Raw genomic sequence first — 14,389 nt, forward strand, 5'->3', positions numbered from 1 at the left:
GCTTCCTGTGGGAATTTCTGACGGTACTGGAACAAGCACTCTGGCCCTTCCTGCTGTGGAGTCTTGGGCCACCCTTACATAGCCTCAAACTCAAGTCATCTCACCTTTTGGGCTGGTGGGAGGGTGAGAAAGATGATACGGAATCTCATGAGTCCATCTCAGTATCTAGAGCGGATCTCAGGTCTTACTAATAGCTTTATGACTGGTGCAAGAGGCATGTGGCATGGGCAGTCCCCAGTTGCAGTCACTCTTGGCTCTGCCGTTGCTTTTGGATGGTGCATCTGTCCCCTTTATATCTGCCTGTGGAACCCCTCCCAGGGGCCATAGTGTATTGTTAGCATGGGGCAGAGCAGAATGAACTGGCACAGAGCCTGCCTACCCTTGGTAGTACCAGACCCTTCACACTGCTTCCTCCTCACAGCTGTCCTCCCTGCCTCTCCAGGTTGATAGACATTGCTCGGAAGCTGGACAAGGCTGAGCGGGAGCCCCTGCTCATGTGTGCTTCCTACTTTAAGAAGCTGGACAGCCCTGGCTATGCTGCTGAGACCTACCTGAAGATTGGGGACCTGAAGTCCCTGGTGCAGCTGTATGTGGACACCAAGCGCTGGGACGAGGTGAGAGAGTACCCTTGCTGAGCCCCTGGCCACAGGCCGGGGGAGCTGAGCAGAAGGGACCACGATTGAGGGAAGCTGCCCTCATGATGGAGGCCATTGCCCGGCAACCAGATTTTGCCTCAAACTCTCTGAGCCAGAATACCTTGGAGGACCTTTTCACCAAACTTCCAGTTTGTTTCTTCATTCATTCAGGAAAACTGACACAGGCTGCCAGCTCTAGGCGGCCCCAGGGCAGGCACTAGGGAAGTGCTAGCACGACAGCTCCAGCACCTGCTGCTGCTCTGAGCTGCCTCTGACCAGCACCACAGCCTCAGCTCACCTCTGAAGAAGGGACACACCAGTGTGGCATAAAATCCTGTATGGTGTTTGGACAGACAATATCAACCACATTTTTCAGATACAAGCTACCAGAGCTGTTTCTAGGGCAGCTGTTCCCTGTCCTTGTCCTCTTCCCTGTCTTGACTGCTCTCTGAGAGGACCAGAGAAAAGAATCAGCCAGGCAAATCAGAGAGACAGCTGTCCTGGGGCCAAGGCTAGTTAGGCAGCTCGGGCAGAGCCCCTCTGTGCCTGTGTCTGTGTCTGTGCCTGGAGTGAGCATTACCTGAAGAGAATTAGTGATGTCCACTGGCCATGATGGTCTTCTCACAGGGCTATAGCAAGGCACTACCTAAGTAAAAGCAGCCTGGCTCCTGTCTGCCCTCCAAGTGGCTCTACTTCCTAAGGTGACAGGTCACTGACAAGAAAAATAGGCTAGGTTGGAAGCAGTAATGGCCCCTCAGGGTACAGGGTATCCAGCCGTGGCAGTCTTAGACCCTCCCGGGCCTTGTCTACTGCTCTCCTAGCTGGGCGGGTGGTTTAGGGCTTTAATGAAGCAGTCACTGAGTCCCATGCAGCACTGTCCTCAGCCCTCTCTGACAGCTAGTAAGCAGTGATGACGATACTGTCAATCCTGTTTCCTTAGGTGTCGCCTACAATTAAAAGAAATCTGTTTGCCACGCTACAGGAGCCCACGCAAACCCTCAAAATAAAATGTTTCCGATTTTGTGCTGCTTCTGTGGTCCAGAAACAGACTGTGTTGTTATTGAATCCAGTCAGTTGCATATTGCTGTTAATTGCCTTTTGTTTTCAAAGAGCTGGTTTGTTTTGTGTTGCTGGGGGTGGTTGGAGGGGGAGACGCTCTCCCCCTCTGAGTTGTCAGGCTGGCAAAATATGACATCCTTAACAGATTCAGCCAAGTGCCACATTCTCAGGGGTTGCAGGGGGTGCTTCATTAAGAATGCCTCAACTCCTTCTTCTAGGCCTTCGCTCTAGGTGAGAAGCACCCTGAGTTCAAGGATGACATCTACGTGCCCTATGCGCAGTGGCTAGCAGAGAATGACCGCTTTGAGGAAGCCCAGAAAGGTAGGCCACACAGACCACACTGTATAAAGGGGGTGGGAGGGCTCCTGAGACATGGTGCAGAGGCTGTCTGGCCCCTTCCTCAGCAGGTCCCAGACAGGTACCTTCATCCTGGCTCATAATGTGTTTGCTGGTGAAAGACTTGAGGACAAGGACAGGGGACATTGAAGCCACGACCCCCGGGCCCATTGCATGACCTGTTCCAGGACCCCAGACAAGTCTTTGCTCTTTAGCAGCTCCCGGTTAACCTAGCAAAGCACCTGCACCTGTGCCTTCCCTTTAATCTTCAGGATGCTCTCTGGCATGGGCACCACAGTTATTTACATTGTGCCCATGAGGAAACTGATGCTGAAGGAGATAAAGGAATTTGCCTGTAGTCCTCTAGCCGGGAAGCTGCAGAGATGTTACTTGAGCCAAGGCGTACATGTCAGGACAAAGTGAAAGGACAGCCCTTGGTGTCTAGCGTGGTCTCACCTTCATTTTCCTCTACTGAGAAAGAAATGGGCTTTGTTTCTGACTCAGGCAAGCCGAGCAGCCCCTCTGCCCCTTGGTGCCTCTGTTGGTGAAATGAGCCGTACACAGGGTGTGACGGCATCTGAACGAAGCCAAGGCGAGTGTGGCACATTAACTGATAACGTTCATCATCGGTTAGCAATGTTACTGCCTTCACTGTGGCAGGTGCTGGCTGGGCATTTAACCTGCATAACCTTGAATCTTGCCAACAGCCCTGCAGAGATGCAGAGGCTACATGTGCCGTGTGAAGCTAGCGAGCGGCAGAGCCGGAATTGAATCAGATCTGTCCAACTGGGAGCCTAATTCTTACGCCTGTTTAGAAAGTCTCCTAATTGAAGTGGGTGGGTCGTATTCCACAGCATCTCATTTACACTTGTGACGGTAGCAGTTACCACCACCTCCTGACACACTGCTGAACAAATGTCCCCTTTGGAGCTCCTCGGTTAAACGCCCCTGTGAAGGACAGCGAGTTCTCTACCGCCTCAGCATTTACAGAGCACCCAGTTGCTGAAGTGTCTGCATGTTTGGGCAAAACACATCAACCTATCCATCTGTCTGTGTCGCCCTTCCAAGAATCCATCGCCATAGTAACTTGGTACTCAGACAAGAGATAGAAGATGGGAATGAACCAAGGCCAGACCTTTCCTTCTCTGCAGGTTGAAGATGTGGGTCATTCAGATGCTCACACATGGTCAGTTTCAGAGGTCTGAGTCCTCTGGCAGCCCCAGGGTCCCCAGAAAATTTCTGTTAGACATAGGCTTGTTTTTATACATGTCTGGTTTTGCAAGCTGAGCCAGATCTTTCAAGGTTGGTATCTGAAAGCACTCAGCTAAGGTGGGTTCAGTACTGGGCTGACTTCTGGTCTTTGACCTTGGGCATGATGCTTTGTCCCTACCTGGCAAAGCCCATCATTCTCAGTTAAAGGCGGGGAGGGGCCGGTTCTCCATCTTTAGACTTTTGTTCTGAGGATTTAATGTGTAATTAATAGTGAAGGTATTTTGTAAACCACCAGGCTCCACAGTATAGTGGGACTTGCTAGTGCTACCAGAGTCATAAAGTCCTAGTCTGGAGTGGAGTGGAGTCAAATTCCCTGTGTGCAGAGCCAGGCTTTGGTGCTTCAGGTTTTCTCTCTGCGGTCGGTGCCTTGCTAAAGTAGGTTGCCATTTCTCAGCCAAAAGGAGTGTATCTCCCTGTGCTTATTTCAGGATGTAGCCTCGGTTATTTATAGCCCGCGGCCTGAGAGGCACATCTCAGCAAGGCGGCATCACAGACGCTCCGATGGCTGGTCTGCCTCTCAAGCAGTCTCATGTAAGCCCTGCAGTCCCTGCTCCATGCTGCCTCCCTGTGACATGCCTGTTCTTTCATGACCCTCAGCCTTCCACAAGGCCGGCAGGCAGGGAGAAGCAGTCCGGGTGCTGGAGCAGCTCACGCACAATGCTGTGGTGGAGAGCAGGTTCAACGACGCTGCCTATTACTACTGGATGCTGTCCATGCAGTGCCTCGACATGGCTCAAGGTGAGCGAGCGAGCGAGCGAGCGACAGCCGCTGGCCTCTTCCCTGGCCCCTCCTTGGCATCAGATAAAATCAGAAGAGCAGGGCTGTTTCATTAAAGCCCTGGGCTTGTTTATTGAGTGTTTTCTCCCTGAGCCTGCCTTGCAGTGGCACAATCTGGCCTGTCATCTCTTTCAAGTTTGCCTCTAAGTAGGACTTTCTAGTAGTCTGTCTTCTGGGTAGGAGCCCTGCCCCCTGCATTGCTAATTCAGAGCATCTCCCTTTCTTGCTACCTGGGAGCCTGGAGCTGGGCCCAAGTGAGCCCTGGCTTTAAAAAAAAATTTTCTTTTAATTAAATGAAAAGATGAAGAGATCACCTTACAATAACTCACTCCAGAATCTCCCTCATCCTAGGGAGGACAGTTTCAGACTTGCTTTCATTCATGTGGCTTCCCATGATCCCCTGAGGAGTTCTGAAGTAGACAGGAGGTAGCTGTCCCCGAGGCTGTGTGCAGTAGTGGGGGCTACAGTGTGCTCCTGAGCTGCCGCTCTGCCCTGAGTCACAGTTGTCAGCTTCCAGTCCCATCCCTCAGGCCTGGGTGCTGGGTGGGGTTTTTCTGTCCTGGCCACTGATGTGCATCTCAGATAAATAGCTGACAAGGCGCGTGCAGCATGAGCATGGCGCAGGTGAAGATGCCCTCTGCCCATCCCACCAGGTCCCGAATTCGGAGTGTCTGGGCTGTAGGCCTCCTCCACTGCTGGACAACAGGTGCTGAGCCAGTGGACGGAGCTGGGAGGGGTCTGTTCTTAGGGGATTCCTGGCCAGCAGACACTTATCATCCAGGATGGACTCTCTGAAGCAGGGCACTTGTCCAGCGCTGCCCTCTTGGTCCTCTGAGCAGCAGAGGAAGAAAAGATAGCCTTTGACACATTTTTCCCTCCCGCCGTCCTCTCTCCTGTGCTCCTCCCTCACAGCAGATCCCGCACAGAAGGATGTGATGCTTGAGAAGTTCCACCATTTCCAGCATCTGGCCGAGCTGTACCACGGCTATCAAACCATTCACAGATACACGGTAAGGGTCAAGGAGACTGGGGAGCACCTTTGCTGTCACATGCTCAGCAAGGGCCTCAGAGAGATGGGCTATGTGATGAGCTGCCCAGAGCCCTGCCCACCTTGGGAAGGAAGGTACTTCTCCCTGCTCCCTCGCCTGCTACTGTTTTTTGTTTTTTGTTTGTTTTTGTTTTTGTTTTTGTGGACATGATGCAAACCTTGGGGCTTGGAATTACAGTACAGGGCTGAGTCTTTCCAGTTTCAGTATTTGATGCCTCTCTAGATCAGTAAAGGCCCTTTCCCTCAGTCTCCTCTATAAAACAAGAGGGTTGGCCTGATCTCCAAAGACACAATTAGATCATTCCCTGGTATTTGTTTTGTTTCTGGTATTTTTTGTTGTTTGTTTTTTTATTTGCTTTGAGACAGGGTTTTTCCGTGTAACAACCCTAGCTGTTTTAGAACTTGCTCTGTAGACCAGGCTGGCCTCAAATTCACAGAGATCAGTCTGCCTCTGCCTCCCTAGTGCTAAAATTAAAGGTGTGTGCTACTACTAGCCAGCCCCGTTCCATGGTTCTTTTGATAAGGCCTTGTTAAATGAGTTACCATCTCCCTCATCCTGTGTCTCCTCAGCCGTTCAGGCTTGATTAACCCACACTGTGAACTTACTCTGTGGCAGCAAGCTGGCTACACCAGTGTCCCCTGCCCTGTGGCAGCAAGCTGGCTACACCAGTGTCCCCTGCCCCCTCCCCATTAGCAAGGTCCTGCTCCATGTCGCAGGCTTTGTCGTGTGGACTGATTGAATTCCTTAGCCACACTATGAGATAAGTGCACCTGCAGATGAGGACGGCCAGGGCCACACAGAGAAGGGCCATAGTGATCCACTGACTCACTGACCCATTAGTAAGTGGCAGAGCCCAGGCAGTCTGTGCTCTCAGCCTCTAGGATGTGGGTCCATAAGCTATCTCTGGGTGCCTCGTGCCCACTGTGGTGAAGTTCCACACTTCTGGGCCTAGTCTCCATCTCTATGGAATGGAGATGGTAGTTGGGGTGTCCCGGAGGGCCCAGTGCATTCACTTTGGAAATGTGACTCTGGTCCCCATTATACCTCAGGTAGAGGTTTCATAGCAGCTTCTATAGGAGACCACTCACCTCAGCCAGTGTCAACTCTCTGGTTCTCAGAGGCCCTGCTTCTCCCAAGGGTCCTGCTCTTTGTCTGTGTTCTCTCTGCACTGCCCAAGTCTCTGGGCAACATTAGGTCCCACTTGGGTCTGTCCTTAGCCCTGGTAGCATCTCTTTGCCCACAGCATCCATGGACTCAAGCAGACTCGTCTTTCACTCAGGCCCCTTGTCTCAAACAGCTGAGAAGCTGTGAAGGCGGGCGCTGCTGTTGGAGGCAGTGCAGCCTAGGCTGGGTGTGCTGAGCTGTCTTAGGTGCCTGGCCCTGGGCTCCTGATCCCCAGCTCTCCTGCTTCTCCCTGTCCATGGTGTCTGTGCAGGGGTCTCCTCACCTGACAGCTGAGCTCTGTTCCTGATGCACATGGGACTGAGCTAGGGGCCCAGGCTGGCATCCAGACCAAAGCTGCTTTCTTGGACTGTTCCCCCAACCAGTGTCTGTGTGATAGTCCCCGTGATGAGGCCTGGGACACAATGGTAAATAAGATATAGCCCCTGCCACAAGGAGCCACCCTTCATCCCCTAATAAGCAGGGCAGCCCCACATGGGAAAAGCTTTGATGTGGCTTCTTTGAGAGGATGTGATCCCTCCACCAAAGAGGGCACAAGTGAAGAAGGGGAGGGGAAAGGATCTGTGGCAGGCAGGCTGTGGTCTGGCAGAGGCCTGGTGGCCAGCGTCATTGAGGAATTGGCATCGGGGCCAAGCGGGAGCTGATCCTAAGAAGGCAGAGAGAAACACAGATTGTTCCTGAGGCTCCCGGCTGCTTTCCTAGAGAAGCTGGTCATCTGGACTTTGCGTACCTAGTCCTGGACTCTGCCAGCTCACACCCAGGAGAGCATGAGTCTCAGGTTTCTCTCAATTCCTGGAGCCAACAGAAGCAGTAAAAATGTAAATGGGTAAGCCAGCATGGTAGCACACACAGGAATCCCAGCACTCAGGAGGTGGAGGCAGGAGTATCATCCTCGCTACCTAAGGAGATTAAGGCCAACCTAAGCTAAAGACCTTTTCTCAAAAACAAAAAGGAAGAAAAGGAAAACCAAACCAAAACAAAAACAAACAGAAAGAAATGTAATTAGGAATTCAGGAGAAGTCATTGGGCTCTGAACCAAAGTAGAAAGTCTCTTCTCTCAGCTCTGAGCCTCATAAGGGTCTATCATGGTGACTGTTCTGGAGGTCCTGACTAAAGCTACAGGGAGAGCTTCCAGTGGGTGGGGAGCTGGGCAGCCTGTCCACAGCTGAAGTGTGGTCTGCACTTGTAGCTGGATTGCAGTCAGACTCCCTCAAAGCAGGTCTTCACCATGAACAAGCCTTCCCTGTTCCGCTGGCAGCCTCTGAGTACAGGCCTAGTCATGCCCATGGTCATGGAGACCTGTTAGAACTTGGGCCACCCTGGGCATTGTGTGCATTTGGTGGCACATTTTGCTTTGGTAGCTGTTGAAGAATAAAGAAGAGACTCACTATGTTAAGCTCCCTACAAGGTCATGTCCTCATTCCCATAAAGGTCTCGAGCTCAGGAAGTAGAGCATCCCCAGGGACACTGTAGCTGAGAGAAGCACATTCTTCAGGGTCGAGGGATGAGCTCTGGGTTTGAATCTCCACTCTACCCTCTTCTTCAGGTAGCATGGGCTGCCTTTTATCAGGGCCCCACATTCCTCTCTGGTACAATGTGACTGAAAGTAATTGCCCACAAGCCTGTGTTAAAAGCCAGTGGGGCCAGCACATAGTAGGTGCTCAGTGTGCCCCCACTCCTTCCAGTGGGGAATGTTATTCCTCTTCTTTTGCTGCAGGAGGAGCCATTCAGCTTTGATCTCCCCGAAACCCTCTTCAACATCTCCAAGTTCTTGCTGCACAGCCTGACCAAGGCCACCCCCTTGGGCATCTCCAAAGTGTATCCTCCCCCCCTCTGTCTAATGGCCCCAGTTCTCCACAGAGCACTTTACTGGCAGAAGCTCCCTCTCTCAGCAGCCACTGGGGAGGAAGGAGAGGCTCAGCCGGGCAGCTGAGCAGCCATTGCCGGGGTTAGCTTGGCTTTCAGGGTTGTCTAGGTGCGCCTGGCCTGCAGTTCTGGCCAGCACTTCCCAGGCCTCCCAAAATCCACAAAGCAGGGTGGGACTGAAACCAAGAAGCCTTCTGGATCTGGGACCATGTCAACTAAGGTGACAAAGCTGTCATCTAGTAGGATTGATAAGAGGCAAGACCCGTTTCAGAGATGTGTACCCTGTGCCCAAAAGTAAGGTCTAGTCAGGGACAGCTGTCTAAAGGAGGTGACCTCCGTGCTCCAGACGAGGGCAGCAGGGAAGACTGTAGATAGGGTGGGTGGTCTAGTGAGGCCCCATGAGGTGGACGTGGAGAAGCCCAGCTCCTGTGCGGGGTACTTCAAGTCCTGTGAGTCTACTCTGCTAGTGAGAGCAACAGACGGGTCAGACGCACAGAGGAGAAATAGTCCAACGTTTCACAAGCCTGAAAGTAATTTCATTTCCCTGTTATCATCTGGCTGGCCTGCCTGCCTCCTGTAGGAACCCGCCCCAGAAAAGCACCCCTAGCTCCACCATTAAGAACTCATTTCCTGGATGGTCCAGACCCATTATTTACTCTTCAGGGGAACCACCCCAAACAAATGGCCTTTCGCTGGCAGGTCAGACTCACCACAGGAACCACCATGGCCATCCCTGCTACCCTTGGTTCCTGAGTCTAACTTGTGCCAAGTTAGTTAACTCGGGTGCTGAGCCTCCCCTGGTGCTGTCCAGTAGAAACACAGAAGTGACTACTGACACAGATGCTTTCTAGCCCAGGGGTGGGTAGTGTTGGCTCCGGGTCACACCGCTTTTGTCCTTAACCTTGCCAATGTCAGGAATACCCTCTTCACGCTGGCTAAGCAGAGCAAGGCTCTGGGTGCTTACAAGCTGGCCCGACATGCCTATGACAAGCTACGGGGGCTGCAGATCCCCGCCAGGATCCAGAAGTCCATTGAGCTGGGCACCCTGACCATCCGCTCCAAGCCCTTCCACGACAGTGAGGTAAGGGCTTGCCTTTGAGCCTAGGCTGGCTCTGTTGGAAGATGGCTGCTGTGTTCTTGGCTCCCCTGCCAGTGCACTGGGATAGACGGGGTTCAAATCCCAGGTCATCGTCTATCGCTTCCTAGCTGTGCCTTAGGCTTTAGTGCCTCAGTTTCCTGCTCTGTCAGGTGGGTATGCAGAAACCCTTCCCCACAGGAAGGAGGTAGGAGGTGCTTGTGCAGCATAAATGATGTGCCTGACACAGTGCCTAGAACCTGGTGAGTGGCAGGAAGTGACAGTGGATACAGTTGTTCCTATGAAGATAGCGTCCTGCCGAGGCCTGGCATAGAGGAGGTGTCTGGGCTAGTGAGCCTCAGGTGTAGTCCTCAGTTGGCCAGCCTCCACACAGCACGCAGCCTTTGGGTCTGGGAGGAGGTGGAGGTGTGCACACTTCTGCTTCAGCCTGGGCAGATGTGTCCTTGTTCTGTAGGAGCTGGTACCCTTGTGCTACCGCTGTTCTACCAACAACCCACTGCTGAACAACCTTGGCAACGTCTGCATCAACTGCCGCCAGCCCTTCATCTTCTCCGCCTCTTCCTATGGTGAGCCAGCCCCTGCTTTACAGACACATAGTGGTGTGCAGAAGGCGATGCCACCGTGCCTTAGATGCAGAGTTGCTGTCAGAATCCACAGAGGCAAGGCCCAGCAGGTCCCCAACCAGAAGTCCCATGCTCAGCTGGAGACCATTGTCCAGTCTGAGAGGCTGAGGGAACAGTCCTGTGGGGAGGGGCCGCTGGAGACCTGGTCCTCTCACGTGCACTGTGCCCCTTGCCTGCATAGAGGCTGCTTGGGAAGGAGGACATGCTCTGGCTGTTCTACCTGCTCACACACTGCCTGGTATGAGAGACAGTCTCAAAGCTGTCCTGAAGCCATCCCCCAGCCCCTCCCTGTCCCCCCAGAGGTGCTGCACCTGGTGGAATTCTACCTGGAAGAGGGGATCACTGACGAAGAAGCTGTTGCCCTCATCGATCTGGAGGCACCGAGACACAAGAGGGAGGGCAAATGGCGGGAGACCTCAAGCAACAGTATCCTGTGCTCTCGGCTCAGGCCGGGGGTGGGGGGGGGCGGGGGGGGCGGGGACGCAGCATGGGCTGTGGCAGCCGGCAGGGGCAAAAGGATAAGATCAGGAAAGGCTGGGGAGGTCCCCACACAGTGAGGAGCAACATCAGAGGTGGGTGGGCAGAGAGCTGGCCAGAGCCTGCAGCACAAGGGCACCTTCATCTAACCGTGAGGATTCCCTACCCTCCTCCTGAAGGCCCACAGCTAAGCAGAAGCTCTGTCTGTCCACTCGGGGTCCTAGCTTTCCGCTCAGGTGTCTTTTTTCATGCAGACGCAGCAGTCAGAACTCAGGCTGAGGAAGACAGAGTGTGAAGCCCCTGGGTGCCCAGCCCACTATCATGCAGGCCTCTTCATCCCGTCGGTTCTGCTTTCCCTCGGTCGTTCATCCCACCTCCATAGCAGTTACAGAGGTGGACTCCTGTGATATGGCTGAGGCTCTAGGACAGGCCGTATTTCAATTCCTGTGGTCCTCGATGGTCAGTTGGCCACACCTGCCTAATCCCTGCCTGAGGCCCTCCCGCCTACACTTCAGCCGGCCCCATCCCCACTGGGCAGAGGGAAGGCTGACAGGACTGGGTTCTTGTCCTTCACTCCATGGCTGTGACTGCTGAGTTTCTCAAGTGGCAGCTCTAGGCCTATGGTGTCTGCCTACTCAGGACCCTTAGAGGGACACTTCCTGTGAGCTAGAGGATAGGGTCCCTTCTCTGTCTCCCTTTGTCCATCTGGATGTCTTTCCCAGCCTCTGTGCCACTCCTCCCAAGTCTGTGAGAGGCAACACTTAGCTGAGCTCCAGGGAGTCAGCGTGTGGGTTGGAGGGTTGTTGGCACCTGTACCTTACTGGACTTCTAGCTCCATCCTTGACCAGAACCCTCCAGATTCCCAGACGCTGAGGCTGGATGAGACCATGGACTCCATAGGAGAAGATGACCCATTTACAGCCAAGTTGAGCTTTGAGGTGAGACAATGCCTTGAGTGGAGCGTGCTGTGAGACCTTGGAAGAAAATCAGTGCTTTTCTCAGGCACACAGGGACCCTCAGTTAGTGTGGCGGTGTTAGCCACTGCCTCAGACACGGCAGTGAGAAAGAGGTAGTGTTCCATAATGACTGGGTGGTTCTGAGACCACTTGGGCGCTGGCAGTGGCACGTCACTGTTAAGGATGCCTGGAGTTCTGGAGTTAAGATGTAGTAGTGTCTCTGGCCACCAAGGATCAGGCCAAGGGCATAACACCCATGTGCACCCACCCTTCCCAGCAAGGCAGCTCCGAGTTTGTGCCTGTGGTGGTGAACCGCTCGGTTCTACGCTCCATGAGCCGGAGGGACGTGCTCATCAAGCGCTGGCCCCCGCCGCTGCAGTGGCAGTACTTCCGCTCGCTGCTGCCTGACGCCTCCATCACCATGTGCCCTTCCTGCTTCCAGGTACCCAGCCCGCAGCCCCTCCGTCAGGCACCCACAGCCCCTCCCTCAGGCACCCACAGCCCCTCCAGTCTCCGTATCTCCTGTGGGAAGCTGGGTGTGCAGGGGAATTGTGAGCTGCCCGCAGCCCGCCCTCTCACGTGCATCTGCCTGGCTGGTTCCTGCTCTGTGCTCCCCTGAGTGAGGGCTCTGTCCCCGTGAACCTCATTCAGATAAAGAGCCCTCCAGTCCTCAGGGCAGCACACTGCAGGTGGGCACACTGCAGGTCTGTGGTTGCTGCTGCAACTCCTTAGCTGCTTCCCTCAGGGCAGCATGTCCCAGCCCAGGCTCAGGCTTGAGGGGTGCCTGGCCTGCCTCCCCGGGTCATGGGCTGTCTCTCCGCAGATGTTCCATTCAGAGGACTATGAGCTGCTGGTGCTCCAGCATGCCTGCTGTCCTTACTGCCGAAGACGCATCGATGACACCAGCCCGTGAGCAGCGACGGCCTCTAGGACCGCCTGCTCCCATGGTCCCCAGACTGTTGGAGAGAAAGAATTAAACCTTCAGAACACGTCTCCTTCCCAGATGAAGTTTGTATGTTGGGGAGGGGCCTTGCCTTGGGTAACCACAGATTTCCTATTTATGGCATTTCAGTCCTTGTAAATAGCACCAGGAGACAGGGAAGAGAACTCACATATATTTTCTAAGAAAAAAAATGTGTTACTTTTAGAAGGGCTCATGCGTTCGCAGCAGCCTGCTGGAGTCCGTCGATCTGTCAGACCGTTACCGTGCACATTTGCCAACAGATTGCCTCAATAACGACAATAAAAGGGCTACTCGTTTTCATCAGTGTCTGCGTTTTAGCAAATCCTCATATTGTCTGCAACTTCATTTCCTTATGCAAAAGTGCACCTGTTTCTAATTTGATCCTAAAGGAACATTGCTTTTGCGTGCGCTTAAAATGTAATCTAATCAAATGGCACCATGGGAAGGGGCAGGGGCAGGGGTGGTTTTGTTGTTGTTTATTTATTTTGGTTTAATGAGGATCCGTCTTGACAGTCTTGTCCCTAGAGCCCCGGAAGTGTTCCCACCGGGTACTCAGCCTTGTGGCCCCTTTCCGTTTGTTTGTCCAGGGCGTGAAGCATGGGGCTCCAGTCAGGTGGGACCCAGAGAATGCTGTGGGCCTCAGGCAGACTCTGGAAGGAGAACGCTCATGCACTGGGAAACTGCCCCACCATAGCTCTTGTGTTGGTTATGACAGGAAGAGCAGCGGATGCTGGGCCCACGGGCTTCTAGCCATGAAGAGGGCACCTAGACTTGTAATCCCTAGAGTCCTCCTGCATGCCACCTGCCCAGGGACAGACAGCACACCTCCTCCACTGTCTTAACGGGCAGAAGCAGGGAGATGGAGCCATGCTAAAGACCCCCGTGTGAGGCTCTGGGTAGCATGCCCACTGCAGGCATGAAGAGATGAGGGCAGGGTGAGTGACAGAGGCCAGGCAAGGTCCAGGCCCTCCCCGCCCCCTCTGCCTCTGTGGAGATGATGGGGGAATGAAGGAGGGAGGGAGGGAGCCAGACAGTTGTGCCAACACAACTCCTCCGTCGAGTGTCTAATTGCTTATGATCACGCATGCTCTCTCTCCCACTAAACATTTATTAATGTGTTAGGATTTCCATTAGCGCGTGCCTTGAACTGAAATCATTTGCATATGGCTGGGAAAAAGTGGGGCGAGGGAGGAAACAGTGCCAGCTACCCAACAGGCGTCAATCACAGTGACAGATCAGATGGTCTCTGGTTGGAGGCAGGGGACTGTCTGATGCCAGCATGCAGCGTCTTAGCCCGTATCACAGAAGTTCAGGTGACTCCTGCTGGGAGCCAAGGCCCTGAGGCAGGGCCTGGCCACGGCTCCAGTATCTGCTGATGAATCATCATGTGTGGTCTGAGCAGCCTCTAGAGGTACCCTTTTACAGATGGTGAAACTGAGGCTCAGTCAGTGCTTTGTTGAGCAAGCATACATGCTGAACCATGTTGGGCCCACACCGGTTTGCAGACCATGCGCCATGGTCTGCTCTCCCCCCACACCTGGACGCAGCCCAGCACACTGCACACAAGGCCCTTCTTCAGCTGGAATACAGTGCTCTCAGCTATCGCCTGCATCTATGAATGGAGCTCAGTGGCCCCGACTAGAGGGGGTTAGGGCGGATTTTCCTGGAGTTTCGACTGAGACAGGGACAGGTGACTGCTGGAGCACACAGCTTGGTAAGACTAGCCAGGGCCTGTGTCCTGATGTTGCACGTCATCAACAGTAAGGAAGAGGAAGATGGGAGGTGACTGTCTAGGCCAAAACCAGTGAGTGGCGTGGCCCTGTGGGTCTTTGTGTCCTAACCTTTCCATCTTTCACCAGAGTCCTGCCTAGAGCACAGGCACAGTTGCACCCTCCCTGTCTGGGACCCACTGTGGCTCCTCGGTGCCAGCCAGCCAGCCCCCAGGCTCATGGGCCTGCCAAGGTCCTGGAGTAACCTGTCTGTGGTGTGCAAGTGCCCTCCTGGCCACCTAGGCTCCTGTGAGACTTACATTTCCATAGTTCTTCCTGAAAGGCTGCTGAGGCCAGAAGCCCCCAAGCTCCACCTCAGAGGAAGCTC

At 53.9% G+C, this 14,389-nt stretch overlaps 1 protein-coding gene across 3 annotated transcripts in view; it reads left to right on the forward strand.

Moving 5' to 3' along the window:
• Ift122 (intraflagellar transport 122) overlaps nt 1–12,592 on the forward strand; it is a 67,775-nt gene extending 55,183 nt beyond the window's left edge. Inside the window, exons 19-29 of one of the 3 annotated variants that reach the window (XM_052174619.1) lie at nt 443–614; nt 1,913–2,015; nt 3,900–4,040; nt 4,992–5,089; nt 8,028–8,128; nt 9,092–9,257; nt 9,727–9,838; nt 10,196–10,321; nt 11,231–11,310; nt 11,606–11,770; nt 12,152–12,592. In XM_052174619.1, coding sequence (XP_052030579.1) covers nt 443–614; nt 1,913–2,015; nt 3,900–4,040; nt 4,992–5,089; nt 8,028–8,128; nt 9,092–9,257; nt 9,727–9,838; nt 10,196–10,321; nt 11,231–11,310; nt 11,606–11,770; nt 12,152–12,241 — 1,354 coding nt within the window. In that variant the 3' untranslated portion in view covers nt 12,242–12,592. Of the gene's footprint in view, nt 1–442; nt 615–1,912; nt 2,016–3,899; nt 4,041–4,991; nt 5,090–8,027; nt 8,129–9,091; nt 9,258–9,726; nt 9,839–10,195; nt 10,322–11,230; nt 11,311–11,605; nt 11,771–12,151 lie in introns of those variants that run through there. The other 2 variants (XM_052174620.1, XM_052174621.1) reach the window with 2 other exon arrangements.
• The last annotated feature ends 1,797 nt before the right edge of the window (nt 12,593–14,389 follow it).

The sequence above is a fragment of the Apodemus sylvaticus genome, chromosome 2, assembly GCF_947179515.1.
Source record: "Apodemus sylvaticus chromosome 2, mApoSyl1.1, whole genome shotgun sequence".
In the NCBI taxonomy this organism is placed as follows: Eukaryota; Metazoa; Chordata; class Mammalia; order Rodentia; family Muridae; genus Apodemus; species Apodemus sylvaticus.